At 49.1% G+C, this 16,617-nt stretch overlaps 1 protein-coding gene across 2 annotated transcripts in view; it reads left to right on the forward strand.

The window, feature by feature from the left end:
* Nucleotides 1-16,617, forward strand: part of DAAM1 (dishevelled associated activator of morphogenesis 1) — a 97,176-nt gene that overhangs the window by 51,208 nt on the left and 29,351 nt on the right. For both annotated transcript variants that reach the window (XM_065684417.1, XM_065684418.1), the window contains exons 4-12: nt 1,171-1,260; nt 10,208-10,279; nt 12,106-12,200; nt 14,024-14,357; nt 14,704-14,814; nt 14,929-15,032; nt 15,454-15,520; nt 15,867-15,984; nt 16,094-16,232. In XM_065684417.1, coding sequence (XP_065540489.1) covers nt 1,171-1,260; nt 10,208-10,279; nt 12,106-12,200; nt 14,024-14,357; nt 14,704-14,814; nt 14,929-15,032; nt 15,454-15,520; nt 15,867-15,984; nt 16,094-16,232 — 1,130 coding nt within the window. The remainder of the gene's footprint in view (nt 1-1,170; nt 1,261-10,207; nt 10,280-12,105; nt 12,201-14,023; nt 14,358-14,703; nt 14,815-14,928; nt 15,033-15,453; nt 15,521-15,866; nt 15,985-16,093; nt 16,233-16,617) is intronic.

Below are 16,617 nucleotides of genomic sequence, written 5' to 3' on the forward strand. Positions count from 1 at the left end.
GGTACCCCCTGGAGCACCAGGGGCCACCAGCTTTAGTTGGTTAGCATTATTTTTCAGGCAGGGAAACTTTAATGGGTCTTCATGTGGTATCTTTACTTTTTTCTTTCTTTTAGCTGCTGGAATTGTGTAATTTTTAATGGGGATCCTCTTACTTAAATCCACTGGCTGGGTGGGATGAGTTGGCAGGGCTCCCCTGTGACCTTCTGCAGCATCTCCAGCACTCCCACTGCTGAACCAACACCCCTCCAGCATGAGGGTTGTCGTTGGTGGTGGTGATTTTAAGAGACAGCTGTGGTTGTAAGATCAATGTTGGCTTTAGCAATGAGCCTCCCAGCCCTGACTGAATGTTTTATTTAGTTCACTGATAAAAGCTTTGACCTACATCTAGCACAAGAAAGAGATGAGGTTTTGATGGTACTGGCGGAGGGCACACTGCTAACTGAGCCTCCAAGCTGCAAATGGATGTGTCCGTTAAAATAACATCAGATAAACCAGTAAAGGTTCCAGCCAGTAAACACCTTTATCTCTGCTAGGCAGTATATAGTCCAGTTTTCATGGAGAGCGTGTGCCTCTTTATGAACTACAGATATTAGGAAAAGAGCTTTCTATTTTTAGTTCTAGAAAAACAGACCAAAAGCCAAAAAAACTCCCACAGTTTTCAATGATATGGGGGTGTCAGCAATGAAAATGGGCTGGACCACTCAGGATGCTCAGTGAGCAGTTATCTGTGGTGGTAAAAAAGAAAGGTCCTGTTTGAATTGTTCTTCACTGAACGTATCTTAGGTGCAGTCTGTCATTTGGAGCTCTTGGTCCTCTGTGCAAGGTTATCTTGTGGGCAGCTGTAACAGCTTGATGGAAGTCCATTCTAAAGCACTTGCTGCCTTTAAAAGCAGTGAAGGTGATGTCCCAGAGGAAGGAGGCAGGGAGGTTTGCAGCCCCATCCTCACAGCAGCCGGCTGCAGCTCAGGAGTCAGGGGGAGGTCAGCAACGGCAGGATGAGAATTAGCATCATTGCCCTGACAAATCGATAGTCACAGGGCGATGCTGTGGGACCACTGCTGTTCTGTGGCACCACATTGATTCACACTGCTTACTGGGGGGTTGTGTCTGTGCTGTCACCCATTTGTGTACTCACGTTGCATGTTTTGTGGGTTTTTTTCCCTTCTCCAGGATGAACTTGACCTCACGGACAAGCATAGAGAGGCCATGTTCGCGCTGCCAGCAGAAAAGAAGTGGCAGATCTACTGCAGCAAGAAGAAAGTAAGAGACCCATCTGCTCTGTGGTTGGGGGTTGAGCCCTCTCCCTCCCATTCAGGGTGGGGAGGAGATGTTCTCTGCTGATGTCTGGGGAACTGATTATAGTCTGCCTGAAAGCCTTCCCCTCCGCTGGGTTTCCAGTTTGCTGCCATGAAACAGGCTTGGGCATGGTTTTTGTCCTCCCACCAGCTCTTCCTGGAGCAATGCACAAGTGTAAAGCGCACTGGGGAAGCCGTGCCACCGCGGGTGATTTGACCAGGTGGTGCTTGCTTTTAGGGTAAGATGTGTCACCCTTGGGGCAATGAAGGGCTCTAGGCTCATGGGTGTAACTGAGATACCACTGATAAGAAATGGGTTGATGCGAGTTGCTGATCTGTGGGCCCAGCTCCCAGCACGATGTGTCCGCTCTGCAATGTTGCCCCATGGCTATGTTTCTCAAGCTGAAACCATGCACAGACATCTTCCCAGTGCAGAGATATGTTGATGTTTGAGCTTGGTTGCATCATGCTTTAGATAAAGTTCAAGAACTCAGGTTTGTTTGTATTTCTGCCGGTAAATCAATGCCTGGGTGGCCAAAGTCTGTGGTGCCTCTGGATAGGTTCACAGTTGCGGCATGCAGCGATGCTGTTGCCAGCTCTCATGGTCCATCTGGGATGGAGCAGACTGCCTCACAACCTTTCTTCCTCAGTTTGTTTGGGATAATTGTAAGACGTTCCTGCTCATTGCAGGGGGACTGGACGAAGTGACCTTTAAAGGTTGTTTTCAACCCAAAGCAGTCTGTGATTCAGTTCGCAAATTCACCAGTGTCCCCTAACCTGGCTGCAGGAGTTGGCTCAGCAGTGCTGGCAGTCGCCAGGCCCTGCTCAAAGAGCACTCACTGCCATTAATGCCTCTTTTCTCCTGCTGTAGTGATGGCACCAGATTTTCCAGCCATGTTTTGGGCCAAGAGCAGGCTTACCTTGCTCATGTAGGATTAAGTTTTAAGCCTCTCATAAATACCCCTGAAATCCCTATATTATTGTTAGACAGAGGCCTGCCATGCCCGAGATTTAAATCAGAGGGGAGGAGAGATGTTAACAAATTACAGGCACTGGTCTGAATCAACAAGAAAACGGACAGGGGATGCTTGCTCGTCACTGCCTGTCAGATAAGCAGAGCTGTGCTCTGGTGCATCTGGATAAGGGGAGACAACAGAGACTTAAATCAGGCAAAGCCACGCAATTATTATTTTGAGTGGAGATTACATGCTATCTAATCTCCTGAGGAAGGGTTTAGATGGGGCTGATGGTGCCTCTTTCCTGTTCCAGCACCTCCTGGCCCTTGTGTTTTTTTAAAAGCTGTGCTGCAAAAGTTGTGCTCGCAGAGGGAGCCACAGAAGCGCCCTGTGGCATCCTCAGAGGTCCCTGAAGCAGGCGCCCATCCAAGGCTTGGTCCTGGCTCCTCGTTCCTCTCCTTCCCTATTTGTGATGCTATTTCTGTAAGCTGCAGAGCGTACATGCCGCTGCCTGCTTTGAAGGAGATGTACTGGTGGAGACTAATGCTTTTCTCCTGCTTTTTAATTAAAAATGAGCGAGACTATATCAAAAGAGGCTCCTGCAGTGGAAGAAACCAGGACTCACATGGGCTGGAGGTCATGTCTCTAGGTATGGCAGGCTCTAGGCAGTCCTGCTTCTGTGTGATGAGGCTACCCCAGCAGCCTGTGGTATCCTCCCATGTACCTATGTTTTTATGAGGACAAATCACTTACATGGTATTGTGGCATCAGGGAGAGGGGCTTGGCTTCTCCAGCTGTGAACAGTGGCTGGGTTTTGGCCGGGGTAGTAAAGCTGGAGACGGGACCTTGGTCCTAGCTCCCTGCCTTGGCTGCAGTCTCTGTGGTGATTTGAAAGGCCCAGGATGTACCCAAACCCTTTGGCCTGCCTGTGTTTAGTAGCATATTGTTTGAGGTGATGGTAACACCCAGTGTCACCTGGGGAGTCCCAAGGGGCTGGCAAAGGTCACCCATCGCAGGCAGCTGCCTGACTTACCAAGCATCCAAAACTGTCCCCTGAGCAGTTTCTTTCCTCTTCCCTCTGCTGCCAGTTTTGGATTCTGTTGGAAAAAGACTGTAAAGAATGAGGTGACTTCAGTCAGAGTCTCAAAGTCCCCAGTTTGTGGTATTCCTAATTTTTAGCATTTTCCCTGTTTTCCTGCTGGTTGCTGTGCTCCACCCGCAATGGCTGAGACCAGTAGCAATGACCCGTGCCTCAAAAGAGCAGCATGAGGCCGGACAGAAACACTGCCCAGCCTTCTCCTGGTTCCTCAAGAAACAGCTTTGCTGGGCTCCAAAATATCTTATGCTATGGCCATAGCCCATGCAGCCAGGGTATTCTCCTGCATCCATTGATGGCAAAGGTGTGTGCAGCACAGAAAGCATCTGTCCTTTGAGCACATTCCCCGCTGTCGTGTGCCATGTTTGATGCTTCTGCTTTGCCTTCGGTGTCATCCACCATATTCTGCTCCTCAGAGCACATGCCAGTTGTGGCATGTTTTATATATTCCCATGATGGGCAAGATGTGGTAAAAGGTGACCAAAATGAGACACTTTGTTGTGGTGGGTTGTCCTGGAAAGGGACCTGGCAGCAGCTGGCCTTGGCAGTGCTCATCGAGAGGATATAAGGGAAAACTGGCTATTCCCCATGTATGTTTCCTTCTCTGGAGTATTTCCCCCTGGCCTGCAGTCCCATATCCTGGTTTCGCTGCCCTGCAAGCAGCTGTTTTTATCCAGCCCACAATATCAGCTTGGTAGTGTGAAGGTTTTTTCCTCCCTGATTCTTCATGCATGGAGACACTGGGTCTGACCTTAGCTCTGCCCCTGGTTGGAGCAGGAGGTTTCACTAGATGAACTCTTCATGGTCGTACCCCACCTACATCAGCCTGTGATGCTTGGGGTAGGGCAGAGAGATCAAAAGCATCTCATGATGGGAGCTGGCAAGCTGGTTGGCAGCAACCTGAATGGGAACTGAAGTCAGTCTAGCAGCCGTGCAGTGTGTGGGTCAGGAGTGAGATTTAAAGATTATTAGAGACCTTCTTTGAAGTTGTGAGCCCCATCTACAGCTGTAATAAAGCAGGGAAATGGAAAGGTGGGGATGCATTAATGGTGGGATTAAATCTGTTTTTAGAAGTGGTATTTCTGGACCATGACTCTTTTCATACCTCATCTTGAAATATTTCACTCCCTGCTGGTCCCGCTCTCCAGGAGAGGATATTGTTCAGAAGCGCAGGGAGGAAGCAGGAGGGTTTCCAGCTTTACTGTTGTTTTGGCTGTGGGTTTGCTTCAGTGGAAGAGGATGATTCAGGATGGCCTTTGTCAGGAAGCCATGCTCCAAAGGGAGTTAATAACACTTTGCATTTAGTCTGTAGCAGGAGGTTTGGTTACTGCCAGCCATACATAACATCAAGCTATTAAAGCAGCTTGATGGGTGATTTTTATGAGCCTCAAAATCTGAGTGGATAGAGGGGTGTTCAGGTAGAGGCTCAGCATAAATAACTGCGTGGAAGGGTTTGGTAGCGAAAACCAACTCATGCAAATGCAGAGTCTGGCTCTCTCCCCCTCCCTTTTGCTTTGTCCAAGCTTTCTGAGCATCTGTAAAGCTAGGGTAGGGAAAAAATTACCTGCGGGGATGTGAAGTGATGCTGTACTCATTAAGTTTGCGTTGAAAACCTGCTGGCATTGCTGATGCTGGCTGCGCACCTCTCAGCAGTGTTAAGCTGTCCCCCGCAAGCAAAACTTGCATCTAAAATTTGCCACACATCAGATAGAAAACCAGGATCCCTTTGCATTAAGAGAACTCAGTGGTTGTGGTGCTTTTGCAGAGAATGAGGAATAATGTGATAAGTAGGGAAACGAATGATGGCTCTCCAATAGTACTTTAATTCCCAGCCAGCCATCCTCTTTCTCTTCCAACTGTGACTTTTCACCCACTCCTTCCAGAGACCTTCTCTTTCCACATTGCTCTTCCACTTGTCCTGCTCAGTCCTGAAGCTCATTCATGTGACTTGTGTTGCTATTTCCTTCATTTAAAAACCATACCTTTTAATTTTATTTCTTTTTCCTGCAGTAACAGAACTAAGAGCAAAAGCCAACAAAGATGGCATGCAAGGGGAGGAGGAAAAAATATCTTGGCATTTTGCCATGCTCCTGGGTCACCTGGGATGGATGAGAAGTGTTTCATAGCCCCTGGGAATCCAGATATACCTCCTGTTACTGCAGCAGCAGGTTGAAATATCATCTCAGGTGTCATTTGCTCAGGCTGACCAAGAGAAACAGGCTCTTTGCATGGCTGGGGTTATTTTTCAATAGGAAATATTTATAGTTTGTGTCTTTAAAGGTAATTACCTTTTTAGTTCCAATCACAACACATTTTTGTTTAAGCAAGGTTTTTCTCCCTCTCCAGCCAAAAATTGCATCTGTTAGCAATCTTTTTGGATTTTAAAGTGAAGCCTTTCGAACAATGAACCAGCTGACTATGAAAGGCATCTGGTCATGCTACATATGCTTATTGGGAGCATAATTTTTAAACACTGGGAAAAGTGTAAGAGGGCATGTGTGTATTTGTGGAGGATATAGGAAGTGTTAGCATACGGAAAACTGGAGTGGTCTGGGATGGGACAGTTTGGACCCTGAGATCCGAACTTGGAGAGAATCTGATGAAGTTACAGCCCTTTGCAGCATTGCTCCATGGAGAAGCAGCTTTAGTTGCGTCACTGAGGTTTTGTTTCAAGGAAACCTGGATGAGCCGAGCAGCTGGATGGACAAGAAAGAACCAAGGACTGCTTTGGGCCAAAACCTCCACTGAGACACAACCGACAAAGTGTTGGCTGTGTTGGTAGAGATGGGTTGGATTTAAACTTTCCGTGCAGGCTGCAGACCAGTTGGATTTAAAGCTCATCTGCACCACTGTCTGTTTCTTTTTCTACCTTGCAAACAGCATCCAGGTGGATCAGTGGCAGCAGGCAGGGAAGGCTTGCCGAAACATGCTGGGCTACCAACTGCCACCAGTTTTCACTTGCTCTGCTGTTACGGAGCAGCAAGGGACAGGGGAACACTGCAAAATTCCCTTCTGACTTGGTCTCACCTTGAAGGATCTAACCTGGTGTGTTGGACATCAGGTGGGGAGGGAAGCTGGCCAGCTGCCCTCCAGGGCTCAGTTGGAACAGCTCCAGATCCATCACCACCCCAATGGGCCATGAGTGTGGGAAGGAGGCTGCTGGATCAGATGGAGATGTCACCTGCAGGCTGGGCATCTAAAAGGTGTCGCTAGAAGCTTGATTTGGAGCTAAAGGAGCCGTAAGTAAGCATTAAGGAGCTTCATAGGTGTCTTTCTCCTCACTGCCTTGGGGACACACTGTGAGCAGGAAGGTGCTCCCCATAGTTGCGTTCTTGCAGGTCAAAATGGCAGGAGCTCATGGAGATGCACCTTCCAGGTGTAAATAACAAAGTGCCCAAATGGAGCCAAGGCTGGCCTGCAAACTGCTTTCAAGCCACCACTGGCTGAGCCACCACCTCTTCTGTTCTGCTGCCCAGTGTCCCAAGGACACTTCCTAGCAGGAAGAGTAAGGGCATTCTGGCTGTGGGAGCTGCTGATACCCCAAGGTGTGGAAGCCACACTCCACAGGCTATGGAAGCATCAGGCTTGTAGCCAAGATGTAGCAGGTTTGGGGAGCATGAAATCTCCCTGGGAAGAGCAAAGAAATGGCTGGAGCTGGGAGATTGGTGACCTTCACTTGGAGAAGCGCTGGCTAATGAGGCATCTTGACTGGCCGCTTCTTTCCCTGCGGCACCTGGCACCAGCAGAGGGGATGGAGCTTCTTCATCGGGTTCACACCACAGCACACACCCCTCACTGCCACCACAGTGTGGAACAGCTGAGCCACAGCAGCTTCTGTCAGCCCTGTGCACGGAGCCCAGGGAGAGGGGGCAGCGGAGGCGAGGAGAGGGCACTGTGATGCCAGGGCTGCAGTGATGTGATGTGTGGTTTTGCCAGTCCCTGGAAGGAAGAAGTGGGTGTTGTGGAGAGTGGGTGCAAATGAGGAGGGGGACAGGGCAAAGATTGCCCCGACTGCCGGGCTTTGGCATTTCCTGCTTTTTTGCAGCACAGCAGTCTGTGGTGGTGTGTTGGGGCCACTTCCCTGAGGACAGCAAGAGTTGTTCATACAAATGTTACAGATGAGAAGGGATACCCGTCCCTGCATTGTGCAATTACAGCCATCAGCCTGCCTCTAAAAGAGCAGCTCGTAGTAAGCTGCAGCGTGGCACTAGGCTGTCAGCAGGGTTCCGATCAGCTCTCACTTGAGAGCCAACACAACAAAGACCTAAACACAGTGAGGAGAGGAAGGAGTTGAGAGATGTTCATTTCCCCAGTGCCAGATGGACAGGATGCAGTGGAGCACCCTGGAGAGCTGATGGTAGTAGTACTCAGCTCTGCATCTGGGCATCCATCCCTTGTTGAAGGCTGGCTGCAGAACTCACATCCCCAAAACCCATCCTGGGTGCTGGGAAACCATCTTACAAATACACCCTTTCAAACCATTATGCCCGGAGAGGTTCCTTCCTCCTCCTGACTCTGAGCAAATCCTTGTGAGTCACTTCCCTCCAGGCTCATCCCTTTGTCAGGAGGTTTCTTTACTGCCACCGGAATGCACTAAAGGACACTTACCAGTGGGCTGGAGGCCATTAGCCACTGTAATTACCACTGAGCAACGTCCTGCAGTGAGCTGGGAGAAGCCCTTGTCCTGATCTTTGCCTGCTTTATTGTGCAGTCCCCTTTTGCCTGGGAAGCTGCTTTCCAGTGGGCCTGGCCTTCTGCTCATCTGAATTAATGAGGTTCTGCTGCACTTAATTGAGAGTGCTCTGTAAATTGGGGGTTTCAGGGAGGAAATGCAAGAGCCCGAGGGAGCCGAGCAAAGGGAAATATTTATAATGCAGCATGTTAATTATAAATGAGCAGTTTAGCCAATTTTGTTGTTCAGCCTCCCCCTTCGCCCCCCGGAGACCTTTATTTTTTTGCTCCACTGCTTCTTTTCAGCCCTAAACGAGCAGCAGGTCCAGACCCCTTTCTGCTTCACAGGTGTTCACACCATGCTGGAAGATCCATTCCACAGCGCGGATCTCTTTCCCTGCCCAAATCTCCTGACTGGGTGCATCTGGACACCTCTTGATGCTGTGCTGTGGTGGGGACCTTGCCACCCTTCCCAGTTGGTGTCACTGCTTGAATCACATTATAAGGAATGCTCCTTATAAGAGGATGCTGGTGGTACTCTGGGGTGATGGGGAGGACCTCCAGTGACATCTCCAGGAGGTGACAGGAGCTGGTCCCTTTTTGAACCATATTCAAGGCACACATGTGTGCCCCAGCTCTGCCATCTCCCAGGGCACTGTTTGCATGCCAGCTTCTAAAGCAGGGCAGGACAGCTGGGAAAATCAGAATCTTTGCCTTCAGGCTTTGTGCAGAGCCTTGTCATGGCAGAGCATAGGAAGGCTTAGAGGGGTGTGTGTGGAGGGCAGGTGAATCAAGTATTTTGTACAGAACCTCAGTTCTTAGCAGGAGAAGGGAGAACAACCCACAGTATTAAAGAAGGGGGCAGGGGTTGTCAGGTCCCTTGTTGCTCTCAGACTTCTTTCGTCCCTGTCCCAGAACCAGGCACAGCGAAGGGTCAGGTCTGTGGGGACAGGCTGCACTGTCTGTGGGGGACCTGAGCCCTGTCCAGATTACCTATTATTGACTCGGTGTGTTCTCATCTTGGCAAACTGCAGCTTGGGAAGTTCGGATGCGCAAACATTTCCCACATATGCTCTTGAACCACAGTAAATATTTGGGATTCGCTTCTTGGGCTTGTGGAAATTAGCCGGAGGATTGGTAGCTGTCTGCGTGCACAGATGTGTGGGCGGAAAAGTAGGGTGTCCAGCTCCCACCATCGCAGGCAATTGAAGTGTAGGATGACCTTTGCAAACATCTTTTAAAGTTAGGGAGGGGGCAAAACTGTGCAGCAAGTCAGGCTGTGAAGGTGTTCCCATCTACCAAGGGAAGATGTCCAGGATTTGTGTAGTATCAATTGACTCCAGCCCAAACCTGTGTGGCATTTCTGCTGTGACTTTTTCTTCTTTTGATACAAGTTTTTAGGAAAATACAGTGGGGGGGAAAGGGTTGATTTTGAAGTATTCCCTCAAAATCTGCCTACTTGCTCCAAGCAGTCCCTGAGAACATGCAGTGTTGCTTATCTAAGCCAGACTTAGAAGTCCTTCAGTCATGTCCCGCAAGAATACACCAGAACCTGAAAACTCCTTGTGGGTCCCACCAAATGCGGGGCGTTGTAGACCAGGATAACCAAATGAGACTGCATCATTCAGTTCCATAGCTCATGGGCCCAGGGCTGACATCCTTTAACAAGAGACATTTCCAGGTACATGTTCCCTCCTAACAACTAATGAAGCCCCCGGAAGAGTTGTCTGTTGTGCCTGGAGTCACTCATGGTCCTGCTCCAAGAGCCTAGTTCGAGTTGCATGCACTCTTCATTAATTGTAAGAGACTATTCTTTATCACAAAGCACATTCATTGAGGCTGTGCAGCCAGAACTTCAAGGATACTGTAGAGTTGGTACGAGAGAAATGTGAAAGTAAAATTACGGTGTGATTTCTCCAAAACCGACAACTGCAAGACTGATGCAGTATCGCTAGGGCAGAGTTTGGTCACAGACAGATGGTGTAAAGGAGATTGTATATAAAGTATGCTAGTTCAGTAAATCAGGCAATGTTCCCATTTGTGAGCTAAGAATGTAGAAAGGCATGCTTATATAAAGTAATGCAAGAACTCAAGGGCGCTGCTGACGTGGTTGGTCATGAAGGGCAGGGGATGTTAATGCTACTTCTACTGATCTGCTGTCTTTGTTTCACTTTTCCCCCCTCCTCCAGGACCAGGAAGAAAATAAAGGAGCCACTAGCTGGCCGGAATTTTATATCGATCAGCTGAATTCAATGGCTGCTGTAAGTAATTCCCCAATGCTTTGGTGCTTGTGAACCCCATATGGGGCAGCAGCTTAGCGGTGGCATCTGTGGCATGGCCAGCATTGTGCCCAAGAGGGTGACAAGTATTATTTGTAGCAGCAATATCATCTGTTAGACCAACAGATGCAGCTGCAAAATAGAGGTATTCTGTACAGCACACAGGGCATTTTATCTCACCCCCGTCTAGGAGGCTGTGAGATGGATGGCAGACAGTGGTTGTCAGTATCAAGCTACCAGGCTGTAAAGACCCCCTTTAATTACATAGTGCTACCATCTTGTACCTGAGACACCCATCTGCTCTGGACAGCAGTGGCAGAACACAGTGCTGCAGGTTGTCCATCTCACAAAGGCCAGTGGAGCTGCTGTGGTTCCAAGTGTCTCCCCCCTCAACCTGCCAGTGTGGTTAGATGTAATTTATGAATTATTTTCTTGTTGACATTGTGCCAGGTGAGACACAAATAGCACTCTCTTCTGTAGGAAATAGTTTATTTCCTGCAAGGCTGCACAGTTCAGAGTCCCTCCATCTTCTGCTTTCAGAGGCTGAAGGAGTTGAGGTTTGTGGCCACTGCGCTAGGGTTGGGAGCAGCATGGAAAACAAAAAAGAAAAGCATAATTTTTCTTTTTCCTTTTTCCCCTCTTTGTCATGTTGTAATAGGCGTGGGGCAACAGAGAAGGTAGGGCTAGTTGGGGGAGTGGGGACTGAGGGGTGAGCAGTGGGCTGCAAGGCAGGATGGAGCATGCTGCTCCTCACGGGGAAGGTAGGGATACCCAGGGCTGGCCACAGGCTGGCAGCCAGGCAAAGCCCTGAGCCTGAGGAGAGCTTGTGATCAAAGCTAGCCAGATGCCTGGAGGGTGGCTTTGATCTCCCTGACACACTGCCAAAGAGGAGCTGGGTTAAATGCTGGGGTCAGTGCCGCTCTGTATATCTGCTGGGACCATTTCTCTCTCCTTTGGCTTAGCCTCAGCCTATGCTGGCAGGGCTCAGCCTGACACCTCTGAGATGTGCGCTGTTGCATGGTGCAGGAGCCATCTAAGGCGTTGCTTTAGCTGCAGCCTTGGTTGCATGAGTTGGCGTGAGTACGCTATACCCCCATGCATGTCCAGGGCTGCTGGTAGCCATGTTATGCAGGTGCAGCTGCAGGAGTCAGGATCCCATCCTGAGCACTGGCTGGATAGCGAAATCTTGTGTGGGAGATACACACAGCCACTGTCCCCAGCCCAGGTGCACATTGGTGGTTTACACTGGGAGACCTGGGAGTGACAGGACCAGCTGCGTGACACTGAGCATGCATGCAGCATCCTGTCCTCTCTATGCTGCAGGTCATCCACTGATCCTACCATCTCCTCTGCAGGGGCACATGGGTACCTATTGGCATGCAATGAGTACCAGGGGAAGCTAGAGGGTCCCTCCTTCTCCCCTGTCCCTGTTCAGCACCTTTCCTCTGTGAACCCCAAGTAGTATGGGCTTAGCCCCTCCTGCATCCTCATAGCCTCCATGCTCTCAAAATAGATGTGCTAGTGAGTTGTGTGGATGCTTGCAGGCAGCATCTGCAGGCTAAAGCAACAGATCCATCTCACTGTCCAGATTGTCTCCTTGCAAACCACGGAGGTTTTTTCCTCACTGCTCCTTTTCCCTGAGTCCTGTGATTGCCATAAGGATCTGGTCTTTCAGACTTCCAGAATCAGTTTAGAGTCCCAGCTCCATTCCTATAGCTTGGCACAGTGGGTGGCAAGTGCTCCCACTCCTCAGGCACATGTTTCACAGGGAAACCTTCTCCCTCACATCTGCCTTTCTCCTTTTGCAGAGAAAATCACTGATCGCCTTGGAAAAAGAAGATGAGGAGGAGAGAAATAAAACCATTGAAAGTTTGAAGACTGCACTACGGACAAAACCAATGAGGCAATTCCCTTCCATTTCCTGGCTTTATGGCTGCGGTCATGGCTTTGGATTTGGGTTCTCTGGCAGAGTAGGGGGTTAAATAGAAATATAAATGGGGGCTGCAGAGGATGAGGAAGGCAAGGATCCTGAAATGCCATTTGCTTTTTTCCGTTCAATTCTTGTCATTTTGTTCCTTTTGCTCTGTCCTTTTAATGGCTAAGAGCCACCAGGACCTTCACATCTGCTCAGGCAAATTTGCTTTTTTTTCCATTGGAACAGAACGTAAAAAATCCTTCCAAATTGAATTTAAAACAAAATAAAAATGTTGGTCAACCAGGCCCATTGTTTCAGCTTCAACTTCTCTTGCACTTTTTAAAGCAATAAGATCACATGAATCTGATTCAGGCTTTTATGAACTGCAGAAGAAAAAAAAATGTTGCTAGGAGATTTTGATGGGGAGGATAAAAGAAGTGTGGGACTCCTTCCTGAATGTCTGTAGTTTTTCCTAAACTCAGCTTCTCTGGAGCCTGCATGCACACGTCTGCTAAAGTTTTTAGATGCCTCAGGTTAAGATTTCTGATGGTAATATGTTTCATTAAGAAATTCCTGACCTGTTCTGGTTATGGAAGAAACAAATTGCTATTGCTTGCAAATATGTTCCCCTCTTCCATTTCTTTTTTGCAATGGTTCTTGTGATTGTACTTGGTAAGAAACCCCCAGGGTCGAGGATGAGCACCCAGTTTCTGCGAAACCTGGACCTCTTGGGTGCTGGCTCCCCGAAGGGTCCTGGGAGCAGGGCTTGTACCCAGTCATGAAACTTTGCAAAGTCCTTAAGAGTCCTTTGTGAGTCTGTCTCACTGGAATTCAGAGGGATGCAGCAGGCTCTCTAGAAAATTTTACCTGTTAGACCTGCTTTTGCTCCCAAGGAAGTGAGCATCAAATTTCCTATTGACTTTGGCTGAAAGAAGAGCAGGCTTTGAAGCAGAGAAATCAGTTTCCCCTGAGCCTGCAATTACCCCTTTTATTGCTGCACATCAGCATGGCTTGTTTCGAATTAAAATCATCCCAGTGCTGGGATGTTCTTGGCTCATTTCCTTTCTGAACCCATGTCTTTTGCTAAACCAGAATACACACAGCCTGGATGGCATCAGGCAGGGAGGTTCTAAAATGCCTGAGTGGCATGTAGTGTTATGCCTGCTCTAGTGAATCTGCCTAGGGCACTACCATGAGTTTGCTGTCTGCTTTCTATTTAGTTGTGTTAAAAGTCATCATAAAAATCAGAAATCCCTTAAAATTGGTGAGATGTCCCTAAGGGAGGAGAAGGATATGGATGGTGAGGCAGGAGAGGTAGCAGTAGGCAGAAAGTCTTTAACAGGCATCATGGTCATGGGCTCAGCTGACATTGGAGTATCTCTGGCTGATGAGGAGGCGATTCCAGGGCTTGGGAGTTTCTTACAGTCCTAAGCTGGTCCTAAGAGAGCAGGATTTATGGCTCAGGTTGGGGACTGGGAAGGTTTTGCGGCAGCTTCGCTGCAAACTCCTCACCTCCATCCTGGGGCTTATACTTAGGGCCGAGTTAGCTGATGTTCTTCCAAATATCCTAGCTCTCAACAGCTTTGTGCAGAGATACCTGGTTGCTTATGCTACTGGGCACCGGTTAATTCGATTTTTGCAACCCTATCCCTGTCCCTGGGTCATAGGAGTCCTGCAGGCTTTCTGCTGTCCAAAGTCCAGGAAAAATGATACAAGAAGGTCTACAACAGCTCTGTTTGAGGATAAAGGGTTCTTTAGCATTTTGTTTTAAAGCTAACAGCTAAAAACCCTCTTTCCCCTTTTTCTGACAGGTTTGTAACCCGGTTCATCGATCTGGATGGCTTATCGTGTATTCTGAACTTTCTCAAAAGCATGGACTATGAGACGGCAGAGTCTCGAATACATACCTCGCTCATTGGATGTATAAAAGCACTAATGAACAACTCCCTGGGCCGGGCTCATGTCCTGGCTCATTCAGAGAGTATTAATGTAATTGCTCAGAGTCTGAGCACAGAGAATATTAAGACAAAGGTGGCAGTGCTGGAAATCATGGGCGCTGTGTGCCTGGTTCCCGGGGGCCACAAAAAGGTACTGGAGGCGATGCTGCACTACCAGAAATATGCCAGCGAACGGACTCGTTTTCAGGTAGGTGGGTCTTGACTCTCCCCTTGGTTCCTGAAATTTGGCATTCTTGTCCCTTCTTCCTCCTGGATATCTGAATGCTGCTTGCATATAATTTTTTGTGTCTGTTTGCAACTTAGAAACTCTGGGAATTACCCCAGATGCAGCACATCTGGATGGGCCCATGTTAGCTGAAATGGGTGCCGGGATGAGCTGCATTACAGCAGGCAGCAGCTGGTGATCCATCAGCAGCAGATTGCTACAGGGGCTGAAGGAGCACCATGCGGAGTTGTTCTGCATGCGTCCCCTGGCCGTTTGTGCAGCACTGGGGCTGTCACTGGGTGTTTAACTGACATTGTGTGTTGGGCAGACGCTGATCAATGACTTGGACAAGAGCACGGGGCGGTATCGAGATGAAGTGAGCCTCAAGACAGCCATCATGTCCTTCATCAATGCTGTCCTGAGCCAGGGGGCAGGCGTGGTGAGCACCAGGGCTCTTGGAGAGGGAGGTGCTTGGGTTTGGGGCAGCTTTGTTTCTATAAGCTTTCTGAGAATATGCACCTTGCTGTGTTGATCCCACAATTGTCCCTTGCAGGAAAGCCTTGATTTCAGACTCCATCTGAGATATGAATTCCTCATGCTCGGGATCCAGCCAGTCATTGATAAACTAAGAGAGCACGAAAATTCAACCCTTGACCGGTGAGTAGTGGCTCCCGGCACAGTGGTTGTTTTTGCCCTTTCCTTGTGCCGTTGCTTTCTGGTTTCTGGACATGGCCTTTGGGGAAAGCAAGTGGGTCTAGACTTACCCCTCTTGAGGAAATCCTTTGCTGTCACCAGAGAAGGAGGAGAAAACTCTACTGTGGGTTTGCTGCATTCTAATGTAGGGTTGAGCTGGGAAGGATATGCCACTGGGGGCCTGGGAGATGCTGCCAGCCCTCCTCCTCCTCTTTTCGTCCCAAAAGGCTCCTTGGAGAGCTGTAATGACTGGGAGCTTGAGACTGAAGATCCACTTTATGTTTCAAGTCTCTGGGCCGCTGCCAGACTGGCCGCCTGCTATTTATTAATTGTCACATTTGAATCTGCTTTTAACAGTCTTTTTCTTCTTCCTTTCTTTCCTCAGGCACTTAGATTTTTTTGAAATGCTTAGAAATGAAGATGAGCTGGAATTTGCCAAAAGATTTGAGCTGGTGAGTATGAACATTACTGATGTTGCTGATGCAGACACTGGCACTCGATGTCACGGTTCCTTTTAAAAGCACCTATGTGGCCTGTGACAAAGTGTGGTCTTTTGGATAAAATCTGGAGGTTGGAAATCTATCTTCTGTTGCCTTGCTCTGTTGCAACCTCCATCCTAGAGCCTCCTTCATCCCTCTTCTCCTGTGGCTGCCAACCAGTGCTATTTGCCCCTTGCAGGGCAGTGTGGCTTGTCTGTGCATCAGGCATGGGGTGGATATAGCTTGTGGGATTTGGACGTAAAACAGGCTGTGCCATTGCCTGTCCAATGGCCTGACCTTGCTTCACTCATGTCTGCAGGTCCACATTGACACCAAAAGTGCGACTCAGATGTTCGAACTGACGAGGAAAAGGCTGACACACACCGAGGCGTACCCGCACTTTATGTCTATCCTGCACCATTGCCTCCAAATGCCTTGTGAGTCCTGGGGAAGGCAAGGAAACCCACAGCTGATGGGGGCTTGGCAGCCCACATCTCCTACCCGGGGCAGCAGCGACCTCCCTGCTCTCCCCTTCTTCCCCTCCAGATAAAAGAAGCGGCAACACTGTGCAGTACTGGCTGCTGCTCGACAGGATCGTGCAGCAGATCGTCATCCAGAGTGACAAAGGGCAGGACCCTGACGCCACTCCCCTGGAAAACTTCAATATTAAAAATGTTGTCCGAATGTAAGTGCTCATCTGCCTTTCCCAGCGCTGGCTGCTGAACAGCACCAACGCAGGCTGCCGTGGCTTTGCCACCTCCCGCTCCAGCAGCAAGAAGGCCAGGGCTCGGGGTTGTCCCTGCTGGGTTGGCATCACTTTGACTTCTTAAGCATGATGTGCAGGTGAATTAAGCTCAGCCTGTGTCCTCAGTGAGCTATTTCCCCTGACTGCAGCTGTCATTGCTCCTTATTCATCACTTGCTGTCACTCCATGATGTTTCTGCTCCTCAGTCGGACAAGCCAGCATCCCTGGAGACAGCACTGCATCCCAGACTGCAAAACCCTGCCAGGGGGGTGGGGGGGTAGCGGAGAACAGAGTTGTTGTGTGAGTTTTAAGAGCCTTAAATCCC

This window comes from Lathamus discolor, chromosome 6 (genome assembly GCF_037157495.1).
Source record: "Lathamus discolor isolate bLatDis1 chromosome 6, bLatDis1.hap1, whole genome shotgun sequence".
In the NCBI taxonomy this organism is placed as follows: Eukaryota; Metazoa; Chordata; class Aves; order Psittaciformes; family Psittacidae; genus Lathamus; species Lathamus discolor.